A 14,913-nucleotide genomic window follows, 5' to 3' on the forward strand; every position below is an offset into this window, starting at 1 on the left:
CCAGGGCTCCATCTAGGGGCCAGTTCTCTTCATTGTTTTCATAAATGACTTGGATGCAGGACTGAAAGGTATACTAAGTACTGAAAGGTATACTAAGTAAGTTTGTGAATGGCTCTAAACTGGGAGGAGCTGTTGACTCCCTTGAGGGTGGAGAAGCCTTGCAGAGATCTTGACAAAACAGAGAGCTGGGCAGTCACCAACGATAAGAAGTTTAGCAAGAGCAAGTGCTGGGTGCCCACCCGGAATGGGGCAACCCTGGATATACGTACAGAGTGGGGGATGAGAGGCTGGAGAACAGCCCTGTGGAAAGGGATTTGGGGGTTCTGGTCAACAGCAACTTGAACATGAGTCAACAGTGTGCCCCGGCAGCCAGAAGGGACAGCCATACCCTGGGGTGCATCAGGCACAGCACTGCTGGCTGGCTGAGGGAGGGGATTGTCCCGCTCTGCTCGGCGCTGGTGCGGCCTCACCTCAAGTGCTGTGTGCAGTCATAGCAGCAAGCCTACTGGAGTTCAAGAAGAATCTGCACAGCTCTCAGACACAGTGTGATTTTTGGGTGGTCCTCTGTGGAGCCAGGAGTTAGACTCGATAACCCTTGTGGGTGCCTTCCAACTCACGATGTTCTACGATTCTGTGAACACTAAGCGTCTGGTCCTGCATTTGGCTCTTAACAGCCCCCTGCAGCAATACAGGCCGGGGAAGGGTGGCTGGAAAGTTGCCCAGCAGAAAAGGACCTCGGGGTGCTGGCTGAACATGAGCCAGCAGTGTGCCCACATGGCCAAGAAGGCCAACGGCATCCTGGCTTGCAGCAGAAACAGTGTGGCCAGGAGGACCAGGGGAGTGCGTGTCCCTCCGTACTCAGTCTGGTGAGACCACACCTCAAGTACTGTGTTCAGTTTTGGGCCCCTCATTACTAGATGGATCCTGAGTTGTGGAAAAGTGTCTGGAGAAGGGCTACGAAGCCGGTGATGGGCCTGGAGCACAAGTCCTGTGAAGGGGCTGAGGGAACTGTGGTTGTTTAGTCTGGAGAAGAGGAGGCTCAGTAGAGACCTTATTGCTCTCTACAGCTACCTGAAAAGAGGACACAGTGAGGAGGGTGTTGGTCTCTTTTTGTCAGGTGAGAAGGTATAGTATGCAAGGAAACAGCCTTGAGTTACACCAGGGGAGGTTTAGATTAGACATTAGGAAGAATTTCTTCATGCAGAGTGTGGTCAAGAACTGGAAGAGGCTGCCCTGGGAAGTGGTGGAGTTCCCATCCTTGGAGGTATTTAACAGGCATGTGGATGAAGCACGAAGGGACATGGCTTAATGATAGGACTCAGTACGTCAGGTTGATGGTTGGACTTTGTAGTCCATCAAGAAAAGACCTGAAGGTCTTTTCCAACCTAGATGACTCTATGATTCTAAGTAGCAGAATGGCTTTCCCTGTTCAAATGGAAACTTTTATGTAAGAAGATTATTGGTGCCTTAGTAGATCATGAAAAAAAATCTATTGCAAAACCGCAGAAAGGAACAAACTAGTAAGAGATACATCCACTGACAGACTCCATTAATGAAAAAAAAAAAAAAGTTTCTGGTCAAGTCAGTTTATGTATCTGTTAAACACACTTCAGTGAAGCAAAGTGAGTTAAATATTGACTCATAACCCCTTCCATACTATTTTGCAGGCCAAAGTACAGCAAGGTATTAAATAATACAACATTAGATTACAGTAAGATAGCTTTTAGAGATAGTAAGGACAATAATAACCATAGGTTAACAATAATCAAAACTCCAGATCACCTATGATTATCATTGTCCTTATTAATACTATTTTTAAAGGGTTCCTGACAATTAAAGTTCCCCAGGAAGTGACTATTTTTACAAGCAACATCAACAGTTACTGTAATAAGACATTTCCTCTAATTAACTTTTCCAGCTTGTCAAGTAGCTGATTAAACTACATTACGATGTTTAATGTTTACCTGTCCCACGTTAATCATTTTACCCTGCTGTTTTCACAACCTCCCCACCCCCGCCTGAAACGTAAGAACTGGGAAAAAAAAAAAACTTTAGAGAAAAATAGTTATGTCTTAAAAAAATGATACAGGAACTAAAATTGCACTGCCACCTCCCCTTCTTCCCCCAGCAGCAACCAAGTTGGTAGCACAGAATATCAGATCAGATATTGATAATTTTTCTGTACTTCTCCTTCTGAAAATAACTGGACTTCAAATGAGTACCATCCTTTGGGTATGAAATCTAATGTTATGTCAGATTTTTACTGCATTTTGGTAGCAAGTAAACTGAAGTTGACTTTTTCCAGCTTAATGGACAAGGATCACTCATCTCTGACTCAGATACAGCAGTATCAATCTTTCTACTCATTTTGATATCTAGGGAAGTTCTTACTACGCAGCTGCTATGCAAGCATGACAACAACACTGACTGTCCAATTTCATGCTCTTTTACATTTAATTTTTTGTTTTTTTACACTGCACTACAAGTTTGTGGTGGGGAAAACAGAAAATTAATTCCACAATATATTAGCTATGATGGAAGGCCCAAATTTTATTCTTTTGGAGAAGACTCAAGGTTAGATGATAGTCTGGAGTAGCATACTGTACACCACACAAATAACTGAAAACAAAAAAGTTTTCAGCTTTCTCACATTCTGACATCAAAAAAAATCTCCCTTAGTTGCTTTTCTGTTACTGACCTTTTTTTGTATTTACTCTTCTGTGTACATCTTATAAGCAGGAAAAAAAAAATACATTTTCCAGTAAATTTTTAAAAGAAGATCTATTAGGCTATTATTATTAGGCATCCCAGTCTCATGACATATATATAAAACTTCAGCAACTTTTTAAAGATCTCCCTATTTGTAATTCTTATTAGGTTTTATCACAGATAATGAAAAAATATTTTGCGTAAGTCATGTCAGGACTATCAGGAATCTGTCCTGAGTTGACAATGGTAAAACATATTTCTAGTCTCCACTTGCAATCTGTAAGGGCTCTACAAAACTATAATTGGCATGGCGATTTTTTTTTCCCTAGCACAACTCTAATAACAGTGATTCCTGAGTAGTTTACCTTTCAAAATGAAACTAAAGTGGCAAAAAACAGTGACGGCTGGCATGACTCAGCTCACCAGAAATGGCATTTCTCATTCACCCTAGCACGGTAGCAATACCAACCAACTTCAGCAGAATAGACACAACCTGGAATTTCAGCAATTGATTATTATGACAAATAAAGCTGAATTCTATGGGTTCAGCCACAAAGTAATAGATATTATTTGTTTCACAATGAGCAGAGGCTCATGGTATTTTCACTAGAACTTTGCTTCAAAAGTAGTATGTTAATTAACTACCAGTTTACACTTCCAAAGGGTCAAATGATAATCCTTCAGACAAATTACTTCCTCCTGCTGAAGACTTCTGCAGTTATGTGTGTATATGGTTGCTGTTTTAATTTTGTCTTTCTTTTTGTCCAAGAGGCTTGAAATATTTTAAACATATATAAGCAATTCAGTACCTAATGTCAAAAATGTAGAGAAAGGATATTTGTAGAGTTCTAGATGACATATAAAGTTAGATCAGAGAGGACATCACCCTGCATCGCTGAGTGAAACCTTAAACCACATCAGCTAGACAGAGGTCTAGCAGCACCACTGCTTTCCCATTTCTAAACCAACCTCTTTTGGGAGATGCTTCTAACCAGGACATCCTGTCTTTGCATGTGTAAAAACAGGTACTAATTCAAATGAAGTCACACTGAAGATGTGAAGGAAACTTCTTACATCCCTGTAAGCTTGCCTTTGAACCATCATGAATAAGGTTCCTATAATTAGAAGCAAACCTCTCACAAGACCTCTCAAGCCATCCGCTGCTGCATACATATCACAAACAATACAAACTGAGAAGCCAAGACAGAAGGGCACAGAACAAAGACGTGACGAAGCCAGCCTACCCAAGGTCTGCTCAGTGCAAGTTATCTGTCTTATCTAGAGCCCCCACTTTCCTCTGGCAAAGCAGATATCTAATCATTTAGAAAAAGCAGGCTTTAGAGAAGCAGAATAATTTTCTGTCCTCCTCGATCTTCAGGCAGCATCCAAAACCCTGGAACTATTTAATCCAGAGCTATAAAATACCATCTAAAAGACTGAGTCTCTACATTGCCAAAAAAAAAGGTCACGGTTCACCGTAACTACAGGTCGAATCACTACAGCCCAAATCTTTACGGCCCCACGTTTAGTTACAGCTGCGACAGCAGCCTCTGGAAACAACTTCCGAGGTAGACAGGGAGATGCACCAAAGGCGTACGAACCGCCAGGACAGGAACCAAAACAACCCGTGCCATTTGTGCATTTCCACTTCAGCTAGCGTTCGGGAAGCCCCACAGCAGGGTTATTTTCAGCGCTAAGCCTCTGTAGCGCATAAGTTTTATAAGTAAGCCACACACAGGCCTTGGTGCAGACACAGCTTTTGTATCGCCGGCTGTCGCTTCTGTCCCCGTATAACCACACACCTCCCCTACCAGAACGGCCAGCTAAAAACCAGACGAGAGTTAAATAAATACAAAGGGGACATTTGTCACGGGGTGGGGGGGGGCAGGCGAAGGGCTGCGTCCCTCCACGGGACCCACACCCCGCGCACGTACACATATATATGTATATATATGCATGTATATGTGGGCATATGTGGGCATATGTGGGCATATGTGGGTATATGTGAGCATATGTGGGTATATGTGGGCATATTCACCCCCGCGCCCTGCTGGAGCCCCCCGCGGACACGCGCGGCCCCCGCTCCTCACGCCCCCCCCCCCCGCCGTTCCTTTCGGGGGGTGCGCGCTCCCGCTCACCTCTGCGGCAGGACCGCACGCTCGCACCCACGCCGCATGCGCGCCCCCGCGCGGCCCCGCCCCGCCGTCACCGTGGCGGCCGTTGGAGCCGCGCGCACCCGCGCCAAGCACCACCACCACCCCGCCACCCCCCCCCCGCCCCAACGCAGGCGTGGCGGTGTCCGCCCCTGCCTCAACCCGCCGGGCCGTGAGGAGGCGCCCAAATAAGAAGTGTCGGTGGCGAGTGACACGTCGTCCCAGCCAAACGAGAGGGTTTCCCTGTCTGTCTTTCTCCTTCCGATGGGGCTTGCGTTGTTGTATGATCATATTATCTGCTGAAATCTGAGAGCCCGGTGTGGGAGGGCTGTCCGTCCCTTCATCCGCTTGGCGCCTGTACTCTGACAGACTTTTTCAGTCCAAAGTGTATTTTTGTTCATCCACCCATACAATGTATACGGTTCCTCAAAGCCCTTCTGCCTTTGCTCTCTGCCTCCCAAACAAAAACACACCTTAGCAGTGGCTCCCGTGTTCAGCACTGACAAAAGAAAACAGATGCAAGGAATGGGGATGTCTGTTTTCCTGTCCTTTAGTAGGGGAGAAAAGTCTTTTCTCACAAGGCTCTGAGGGACAAATACTGAGATCTTCAACTAAAAATACCTTAAGTGGCTATTATGGCAATATAGTTTGTCAAACAAAACAACAACAAAACAAGGCAAAACTCATCCTTAGGAATATTTCAAATTCTGTTTCACAGAATCATAGAATATCCCCAGTTGGAAGGGACCCATAAGGATCACTGAGTCCAACTCCTAATGACTGTTTCCCAAGAAAGCGATAAAGAGCATCTTACAGTAAGGGTTGGGAAGTCCTCAGATGGCTGTGGTGCAGTGAGTCATAGCTCCTCAAAGCTTCAGTGTCTCGGGAATAGGAAGAGGGCAGCACACCCACGTCTCAGGTTTCTGGGGATCTTGACATGCTGACCAGAGGCAGCAGCAGCTGGATTGCACCACAGGTTCAATTCATGTCACCCTTGGTTTCACTGTTCTACGCAAAACTAGATTTTCTTTGCACACATTGCTCAAAAGCCCGTGTGCATTCTGGAAATGTCATTATATACAGGTTTGAATTGTCTCCTGCATAGGCTTTTGGGTTATGATAAGTTCACCAGAGAGGCTCCAGCTGGTTTCACTGAAACAGGAGCAGAGGCTCACAGAATGCCTAAGGTTGGAAGTGCCATCTGGAGGCCACATGTTCCAGTCTCCTGCTCAAACTGGGTCATCCAGAGCTCAAGACCATGTCCAGGCAGCTTTTGCAGATCGCCATGAAAGGAGAATCCACACCCAAAAGATTCCTGATCATAAAAAACATTTAATTTTCACCTGGTAAAATGTGAATCTCCTTTTATTCTAGATGTACTTGTGTCTTTGTAAAGTTTCCAGTTGTGCCCGCAAGAATGTTGGTGATTTTTTTTTCACTTCTTTTTTGCACTTTACCAGCAACATGTTGTAAGTAAAATCTATATAGTCTTTAAGTTATGAAATCTAGGTAGAAAAGTTTCATTTTTGACCTTTCATCTAGTTTAAAATTTCAGTGTATGTATATTTATATAAATTCTCCTCTGAAATTTAACGTGCATGAAAGTTTTACCTTCTATTCTTACACGTTTTTATGAAAGTAAAGATCTCTCAAAGTTTCTAGTTCTTCATTTAGAGTTTTGTTCTGATTTTCCAAGACCACAACTCAGTCTTCCAGACAACTAACAAACTATTTTCTACGGCATTCTGGAGCAGCTTCTCTGTTCTTCAGCTTTATTTCTCATTTCAGTTGTGGATTATCTGTCTCACTTATCTGGGAATACTGAGGAAGAGCCTGAATCAAACAAATGAGTGTATGGTTGAGTGTAGATATTTATAAATTCTGAATTATGCAAGTACTTCTGCAGCTAGAAGCAATCACATTGAGGGTTATTCTTAGCACGGCATCAGTGCATCTCCTGGTATGTTTTCTCCAGAAATGTTTCAGCATCTTGCAGCACAAACTGCAGCACAATGGGCAAAGTTTATGCTCCTTTCAGTTATTTCTCCCCCACAGACCTCACACTGCATACATCGGACAAAATTTCTCCTGTGTTACGGAGTGAGCCCTGCCCCAGTCTCTCCAGCAGAGAGACAAAGACTTCCTAGAGAGATGAGATGGGAGGAGAAGATTCAGCCATAATCTGCCTGCTCCTGTCAGCCCCCTTTGCTACCTGCAATCTCTCAGGGCACCGAAGATGGCCTCTGCTCCCACCAAGTCCTGAGGGAGTACTGGGGCTCATTAGGGGAGCAGGACCTTTGCGGTCACATTAATTCATTGGCCACCTCTGCACGAAAAAGCTATGCAGAAATTGGAGCAACCCTGCAGGGACTAAATGGACATTGATACGCAAAGAGTTGGGAAATGCGGAAGATGGGCTTGCTTCTTTCCAAAGAGGGCATGCTGCTTAGGATTTGAACAGAAGGAGCAAGATCTTCTGTCTCGATCTGCGGCTGGTTTAATGATCACCCTGTTTGGGAAACCACGCCGAATGAGGTGACAGGTGCTAAAGCACAGTCTGAACTTGCACCAAAGAGCCTGTCAGTGCATAGCTGCACTGCCATGCGGTGTGGGCAGACTGAGTCAGTACCACTATGATCTTCTGCACTGAGGTTAAGCACAGTGTTGCTTCCTCATGCCTGAAAGCAAAGGAATATGTCTTTTTAAATCAGCATCTACATCACGTGGGGCTTTAGTTAAGCCTTTCCTTAACTCTTCATTTACATCGATTCTATTTACATCAAAACCAGTTTGCTGAGTATCAGGAAGTGAAAACTCAGTATAAATTTTCAAAAAGTAACTAGAAGCAGCTGTCCATGTCCATTCTGTGCTGTGCAGCCAAAACCACTTGAAAGCAGCTTGAATTTTAGAGGTAAGGACATAGGGGTTTCAGAAGAGCATGTCCTTCTGACACAGTCATCATTTCCAAAGAAAGTGGCCACAGTGCTCAGCTGCTGTGAATGCGCTCTGTTACGAATATCCTGTATAGGAAAAGACCAGGTAACGCCTACAACACAATATAAGGAGAATACAAGCTGATACACACAGTAGGGAAAGCGTAACAAGTTATTGCCTTCCTGTTTTTTTCTGTTTGTTCTTCCCAGTTAAAACTGCCAGGTGAGCAGCGCACAGTCAACAGTAACTGTAGGTGACCACAGCGGTGCATTAGCTAGGTCAGTATCATCACATCAGGGTCTTGCAGCTTCTATCTGATGTTTCAGAAAAATGGGAAGAGAGGGAGGATGAGAAAAAGCCATTTATGCTACGCAAAGGGAGATGTGGGGTTTTGTTCCCTCCTGATCACAGCACAGATCTCTCACATCTTTGCTCAGTATCTTGCACCAAGACAGACAGATGACATGTAGGTACAGTGGTCAGGCAAAGAACTTTTTGCAAATGGAGAGGAAATCCAAAACTGTGTGAAAATCTGTTCTGTCTTGGGAAGGTTACCTTAAAACCAGGTCCATCAAAACCCCAGGCAGGAAGGAGAGTTGTGATTCTCATTGAGGTTACTACAGATTGGCTACAAAATACCACAAAACTTTTTATAGAGTTGCCAGTGTTTTGTAACAGATCAACAACCTCTTCTTTCTCATTAGAAAGATGGCATATGCTGATATTTGGTGCTTTATGGTGTAATTTATATTTACTGATAATATATAAAATTTGACTCAAGTTTCCAGCCAAGTTTCCAGTAACTAAACAGAGCTGTAGGATGCAATAGATGTGTGGTATGAAAGGCAGCCTCTGTGCTGGGGGACTCCTTGCACAGGGGGAGGATACCATCTAAAACCAATGCAAAGCAGTGGAAAGAGTGCTGACAACCTCAAAGTGATTTTTATCATGCCATTCAGTCTCTAACAACTCGAGCCATTCTCTTCATTTCAACTGAAAGAAATGCTAAACTTTTCTTTCTCTAAAAATAAGATAGCGGAACTGACCCACCTTCTGCTGCCATCATGTGATTGTGTGTGATCTCTGCTTCTGTGATCTGTCCAACTCTTCAGCGGGGCCTGTTTGCTGTACTTGGGTTAAAAGCTCTTGCGGATATGGTTTGTCTGTCTCAAGCTACACTCCTGTTCGCTTCTGCTAGAATAAACTTGACTGTTGTTGCTGATTCATGCTTGTTGACACACGTCAAGCATCCACTAGGGAGTATAGCACAGTTTAACATACCCAAGCTGGCTTCAAAGCAGTTGGTCTTGAACAATGGTGGCAGCCGAGCTGGGGTGATGCTCGTAGGGGGATTTTCACTCGGGACAGCACTATGCACTCTGCTGAAGCCTGTGCTGTGTGTCTAAATCGACTGATTAGTAGAGAAGATAGACTGATTAACACTAGTTGGGGCATATTCAAACAGGAATGAATACAGCCACTGCACACACTGGAGCGTACTTGGACAAAAGCTGGGGAGGAACTGACTTGGTTGCAAGATGCCATCACTAGGGGAGAACAGCAGGTAAGTCTGTCAAGTACCAGATCCCATGTCACTTTCAGGCAGGAGACAAATTTATCAGGCAGACTGGCTTGAGGAAAGCATGCTGCAGAAACAGCCATGTCAGCTGGATGCAAACGGCTCTCAAATGTGAAAGACTAGAGAGCGAAACCAAGTTCCTCCAATAAACTTTCTCAGTTCTGGTCACTTTTGGCTTTTATCACAATGGCCAGTTACTTATTTCTCTTTAAAGAGGGCAGTTTGCAAGACTGAGCTTAATTCTCTATCTGGCTTCCAGCGGAAGCTAAAGCTACGTCATTTCTCCTTCAGGCCTCCTGTATTATCACACTAGGGATGTGAGATACCAAAAGTTTCCGTGTTCCAGTAGTGCCGCGGTGCTAATCCTGCCTTCACTCTCCACCAGCCAGCCCTCTGCCCTCACTCCAACCTTCCTTTCAGCGATGGAGCAGGGCTTTTTGTCCCAGCGATGTTTGTGCAGAGAGACACGGGGTGCACTGGGCCCACCATGCACGGGTCTGCGGAGGCTGTGAGCTCTGGCACACGTGCAGAGCACTCTGCTGTCATGGAGCGGGAAGCGCGAGAAGGGGGCAGGAACCACAAATAATCATCTAGTGATAACACTGCCTATTTTTTTTTTCCACTTAAAATTGACATATGGCATTGAAAAGCATGGTAAATGGCTGGCAGTAAGGACTACATCATCGAACTCTGGCCTCCTGTCAGTATGAGTAATTCCTGCATTGTGAGCAGATCTAGAGGTTCCTACTTGTTCTTCTTGTCCAGCTAGTGTGTGTATATAGATATATACATACACCTTCCTTATCCTTCCTAAGGTGCTACAGCATCTGTCTTGCTTGCAGCTGTGTTTTCAATGTGGGAAAACTATCTGCTCACAAATATCAGTCAAAGTAAGCAGACTATCTGCTCACGAATATTTGGTAATTCCCAATTTCTAATTTTAAGGGGTATTAATGCTGCTATATAGTTACAATAAATAAATAAATAAATCTGTTAATCAAGCAGTGATCTAATGTCAAGAATAAAGAATGATATTAGTAAACATGTATTTCCTCCTGTTTTCCATAGAAAAAAAAAATTGTTTTGTATGTACATTGTGAACTTCTACCTTGGCTATTAGCTTCACTAAGACCAAAAAACAAAAAAGTGATGGAAGAAGAATATTTGATTGTAAAGGTGGTTATGCTACACAATACAGTTTGCAATTTAAAAGACAGCTGGGGAAATTTTGAAAGACAGAATATAAAAAGGGCAAAGACGTGATTTTTTTTTTTCCCCCTGTAGCTGTTCACTAAGAAAAGGGCAAATCCTTCCATCTTGGAAGCTTATAACATACCGGATTTCACTACCTTAGTTAGGCAAACATCACCTTTAATTGTGTGACTTTTAGAGCAATCTTAAATCCTACACTATGGCTGTTAATGGCTGTTACTAGTTCCTGAAACAATTTCATATTTTTCATTTGAAGATGCTTGTAGGGATGTAGTGGAAGGATCAAATGCCAGCTGAAAGCACAGTGTTTTCTGTATTAAGCATTGTATAAAAGTACGTTTGTTTTTAATTCTGGGTCAGGAATGAAGCGTCCTCATTTTTCTGTTTGGAGTATCTGTAGCTCTTATTTTCATTGCTAGCAATCTCCAGATATGGTTTTCTTTTCCAAGCAACAAGCAAAAGTCAAAGAAAATTACAAACAAGCACACAATTTTAAAGGAGGTACTATCTCTAAAGACTGTATAAAAAGCCTGACACAAACCTTCTGTAAATGTGTTTTACTTGGACAAGAAGCCAGAACCTTGTAAATGACAAAGAGCAAAGCTTTAGAGCTCAGGATGACATTTAGAAAGAAAGAAAAAATAATGGTTTGAAAAAAAAACCCACAACAACAACCATGGTAAATGGTAATTTACTTCTTTCCTTCCTTCCTTTAGATAGTTATCTGAAACAGACACTCACATAAAAAGCATCTGAGTGGTTATTCAGTGGTTATTCTTACTTAACCTACAGGATAGTCTCATTCCTCAGTTGGATTTGCTATCCGTGTTATTTTATTTGAGCTTTGATTTAATACGCAGTGTTTGAATGAAAGACAGTCCAGAATCACAAAGAAGTAAAACCAAATGCTGTAACACTGCCTGATTTTGCAGGAAAGGCAGCTCTCCCCACAGATGCTCTGACCTCAGCATACACGTCCACTGGCTGTGCTGAGTCCCTCTGGGAAAGACCATACAACTCAAACACCACCGAGAGACAAGCAGCCTATTTTTCCCAGGACAGGGTGTGTGTCAGGATGTAGGAGACCACCCAAAATCGTGTGGTTAGAGACCACCTTATGACTGGCCTGGCCGCCCAGTATGTGTTAGAAACCAGCCCAAACGTCCCTGCCGTTTGGCTACTGAGACTCCACGCTGCGAGAGGTGCTACCTCTTACTTTTCCTGCGCTTTCTAAAACCCCCTGTGCCTCTGGAAGGCAAGTATGAAGTATCGACACCGTGTAGATGGCCTCATGCCAGCATTTTCTCATGCTAAGTGCTGTGAGACGTCCCATTCTTTTACAATGAAATTATAAGAAAAAGCGGGCAATTTGAACAGGATTTTCCAAAGGATATTTAGGGCACTTAAGAGGATATTTAGAGGCACTTTGTGGGAAAATCCCTATGACTGGCTCCCACCACATGACATCATGCAGGTTTACAGAAAATGCTAGAGGGGTCCTTGACTCTACCCTCGTCTCAGTTTCACATTGCCTATAAAAATCCCCTTTCCTTGAGCAGCGCAGCACTGATGGGAATCCCACTTCCTTATTTATTTCCCACAGTGTGGGCTGCCAACCTGCTCGCTAGCTAAAACTCCCCAGACTGCAGGCAGACCTGCTAACCGCGAAATGGTGAGGCAGCGACGGAGCAGAGGTGAGGAATCTTCTGGTGGAAGAGTGCTGCCAGCTCAGAAAGTCCCCTTCGCTTTTGTGTAGTGACATCCTACTTTAAAGCCTGGGAGGAAATGCAAACCTTCTGTTTCCATCCATGCTGCCGACTCCCTTATTATGAATGTGGAGCTTTGTTAGTTTTCATTCCTGTCCCTAGGCTGGTTTACTCTTTAGCATCCTGACGTACTGACACAGTGGTGTGGTGTTCAGACCCGGGGCCCCGTGGGGAAACAACAGCTACAAGAGGGCAAAAAAAAAAGCTGTCAACGAATCCCTTAAAAATAAGGACGCGTTTTCAGTGTTTGTTGGGAATCCATTTCTTTAAAGCCTACAAAAGGGATGCCTTCAATGGGAGAGTATCCAAGGTGATGGTACTTCTCAATGCCTGCGGGTCTCAGGGAGACCAGGAGCCAAATTTGTGGCTGGGAGGCAGGAGTAAATCAGGGATGTGTAAAGAAACACGTGATGGAAAGAGCCGCTTCCAGCTGACATGGTCTGACATTCGGATTTGAATGGGACAAGGCTCCTTAGGTATTGCGCTTGGGCCGGCATCCCCAGTGCCTTTTCCACACACCCTTCCTGCATGCCGACAGACAACCGTATCTTCTGGTCACGGAAAACAACCGACAGGCAGCCGGAAAACCTGCTCCACAGGTGGCAAAGCGAGCAGCCCGGGGTGACAGCGCCGGCAGAGCTACCTCCGGCTGGCCGAGGGGCAGGAGGGCTGCAGCCTGCCCCGGGGAGCCCTCTCCAGAGGCTGGCTCTTCGGCCGCGCTCCGGGGCCACCTCGCCGACGACTCCTGAGGACCTGTGTCAGCCCCGGCTCTGCCCTTCCCTCAGGGCTGCCTTCGCTTCGGTCCCGTTAGCCGACGCCTTCGGAGACCCCCCGCCTGGAGACGCTGCCCCACGGGGCTGAGCCCTCTGGGGCTGAACCCCCCGGTCCCGCTGCCTGCCTTCACGGCCCCTCTCCCCCTCACCGCCCACACATCCCGCTCGGGGTGCGAACCCTAAATCCTCCACACCCTCCCGTGACAGGAGACACCCCCCACCCCCCCGGGGACCCCTCTCCGGGCACTGACCCCACCCGGGGCAGGGGGGGCTCACCGGGGGGGGGCAGCGCTACCGACCCCGGCTCCCTCCGCCTCGCCTCGCCTCGTCCCCCCGCAGCCCCCCGAAGCCCCCCGGGACCCGGCCCCGACTTACGTGGGGGCCGCGGGCGGGCGGCTCCCGGCGCGGCGGCGCGTTGGTCCCCATGGCGGCCCCGCAGCGCGGCCGCTGACAGGCCCGGGGAGACGGGGACGGGGACGGGGCCGCCGCCGCGGGAGCGGCTCCCGGGGACCGGGGGACGGCGACGGGGCCGCACCGGGACCGCCCCGAGCCGCAAGCACCGCCCTCGGCTCGGCGGGGGGCGAGGGGGAGGTGGGGCGGGAGGAGGTGGCGGGTACCGGGGGTGCACGGGCGGAGGTGGGGGGGGAAGCGGGGTGAAGGCAGCTGGGGTGAAGGCAGGCTGCTCTGTGGATATCTGCAGCTAATATCCACTTCTCCTGGGGGTGTAGGTAGCTGGGGTGCAGGCAGCTGGGGTGCGGGTGGCTGGGGGTGCAGGCAGGCAGCCCTGTGGATATCCCCAGCTAATACCCGCGTCTCCTGGTGTTATTGACGCTGCCCAGGTCTCTTCAGAACAATAGGGACTCGTGGCTCTCACCAGGCGAGGAGCTGGGAAAGCTGTCACGGCATTGATATCGAACAAGCGGCACCTCCAAGCACGGGTCTGGAGGACAGCAGTGGCCAGAACTTTGGATGGATGCTTCCTGACGCGTCTTGCTTTTCTGTACCCCATTTCAAGGCTGTGTCCTGCTGTGTCCTGCCTGCAGCGCTGCGTTTCTGCCCCCCTTTCAGGGCCCCCACACTGGGAACCCCATCCCAAGGGAGCCCGCAGTACCCCCTTCCCCTGCAAGGCCCAGAGCTGCTGCGGGCACCTGTCTGTGTCCTGATGTCATTTCACGTCATTTTGGGGTACCTGCAGTTCTTTGCAAACTGTCTTTTGGTTTTTGATACCTGGGCCTTGTTGTGTGCGGAGAAATGACTCATCTACAGCCATTACCTCCTTTCCTGTTTTTTATTCCTTTTTTTTTTCTTTTTCTTCCTTCCTTCCTTCCTCTTTCTTTCTTTCTTTCTTTCTTTCTTTCTTTCTTTCTTTCTTTCTTTCTTTCTTTCTTTCTTTCTTTCTTTCTTTCTTTCTTTCTTTCTTTCTTTCTTTTCTTTTCTTTCCTTCCTTCCTTCCTTCCTTCCTTCCTTCCTTCCTTCCTTCCTTCCTTCCTTCCTTCCTTCCTTCCTTCCTTCCTTCCTTCCTTCCTTCCTTCCTTCCTTCCTTCCTTCTTCCTTCTTTCCTTCTTTCCTTCTTTCTTTCCTTCCTTCTTTCCTTCCTTCTTTCTTTCCTTCCTTCTTTCCTTCCTTCTTTCTTTCCTTCCTTCTTTCCTTCCTTCCTTCCTTCCTTCCTTCCTTTTCTTCCTTCCTTCTTCCTTCTTCTTTCTTTCTTTCTTTCTTTCTTTCTTTCTTTCTTTCTTTCTTTCTTTCTTTCTTTCTTTCTTTCTTTCTTTCTTTCTTTCTTTCTTTCT

The 14,913-nt window shown here is 46.3% G+C and overlaps 1 protein-coding gene across 2 annotated transcripts in view; it reads right to left on the minus strand.

The window, feature by feature from the left end:
• Positions 1-13,660, minus strand: part of GNE (glucosamine (UDP-N-acetyl)-2-epimerase/N-acetylmannosamine kinase) — a 31,643-nt gene extending 17,983 nt beyond the window's left edge. Inside the window, exon 1 of one of the 2 annotated variants that reach the window (XM_083819167.1) lies at positions 13,502-13,660. In XM_083819167.1, the coding sequence (XP_083675293.1) occupies positions 13,502-13,552 (51 nt within the window). In that variant the 5' untranslated portion in view covers positions 13,553-13,660. Of the gene's footprint in view, positions 1-4,847; positions 4,968-13,501 lie in introns of those variants that run through there. The other variant, XM_083819166.1, reaches the window with a different exon arrangement.
• Positions 13,661-14,913: the final 1,253 nt, after the last annotated feature.

Source organism: Anser anser, assembly GCF_964211835.1.
Source record: "Anser anser genome assembly, chromosome: Z".
Lineage (NCBI taxonomy): Eukaryota > Metazoa > Chordata > Aves > Anseriformes > Anatidae > Anser > Anser anser.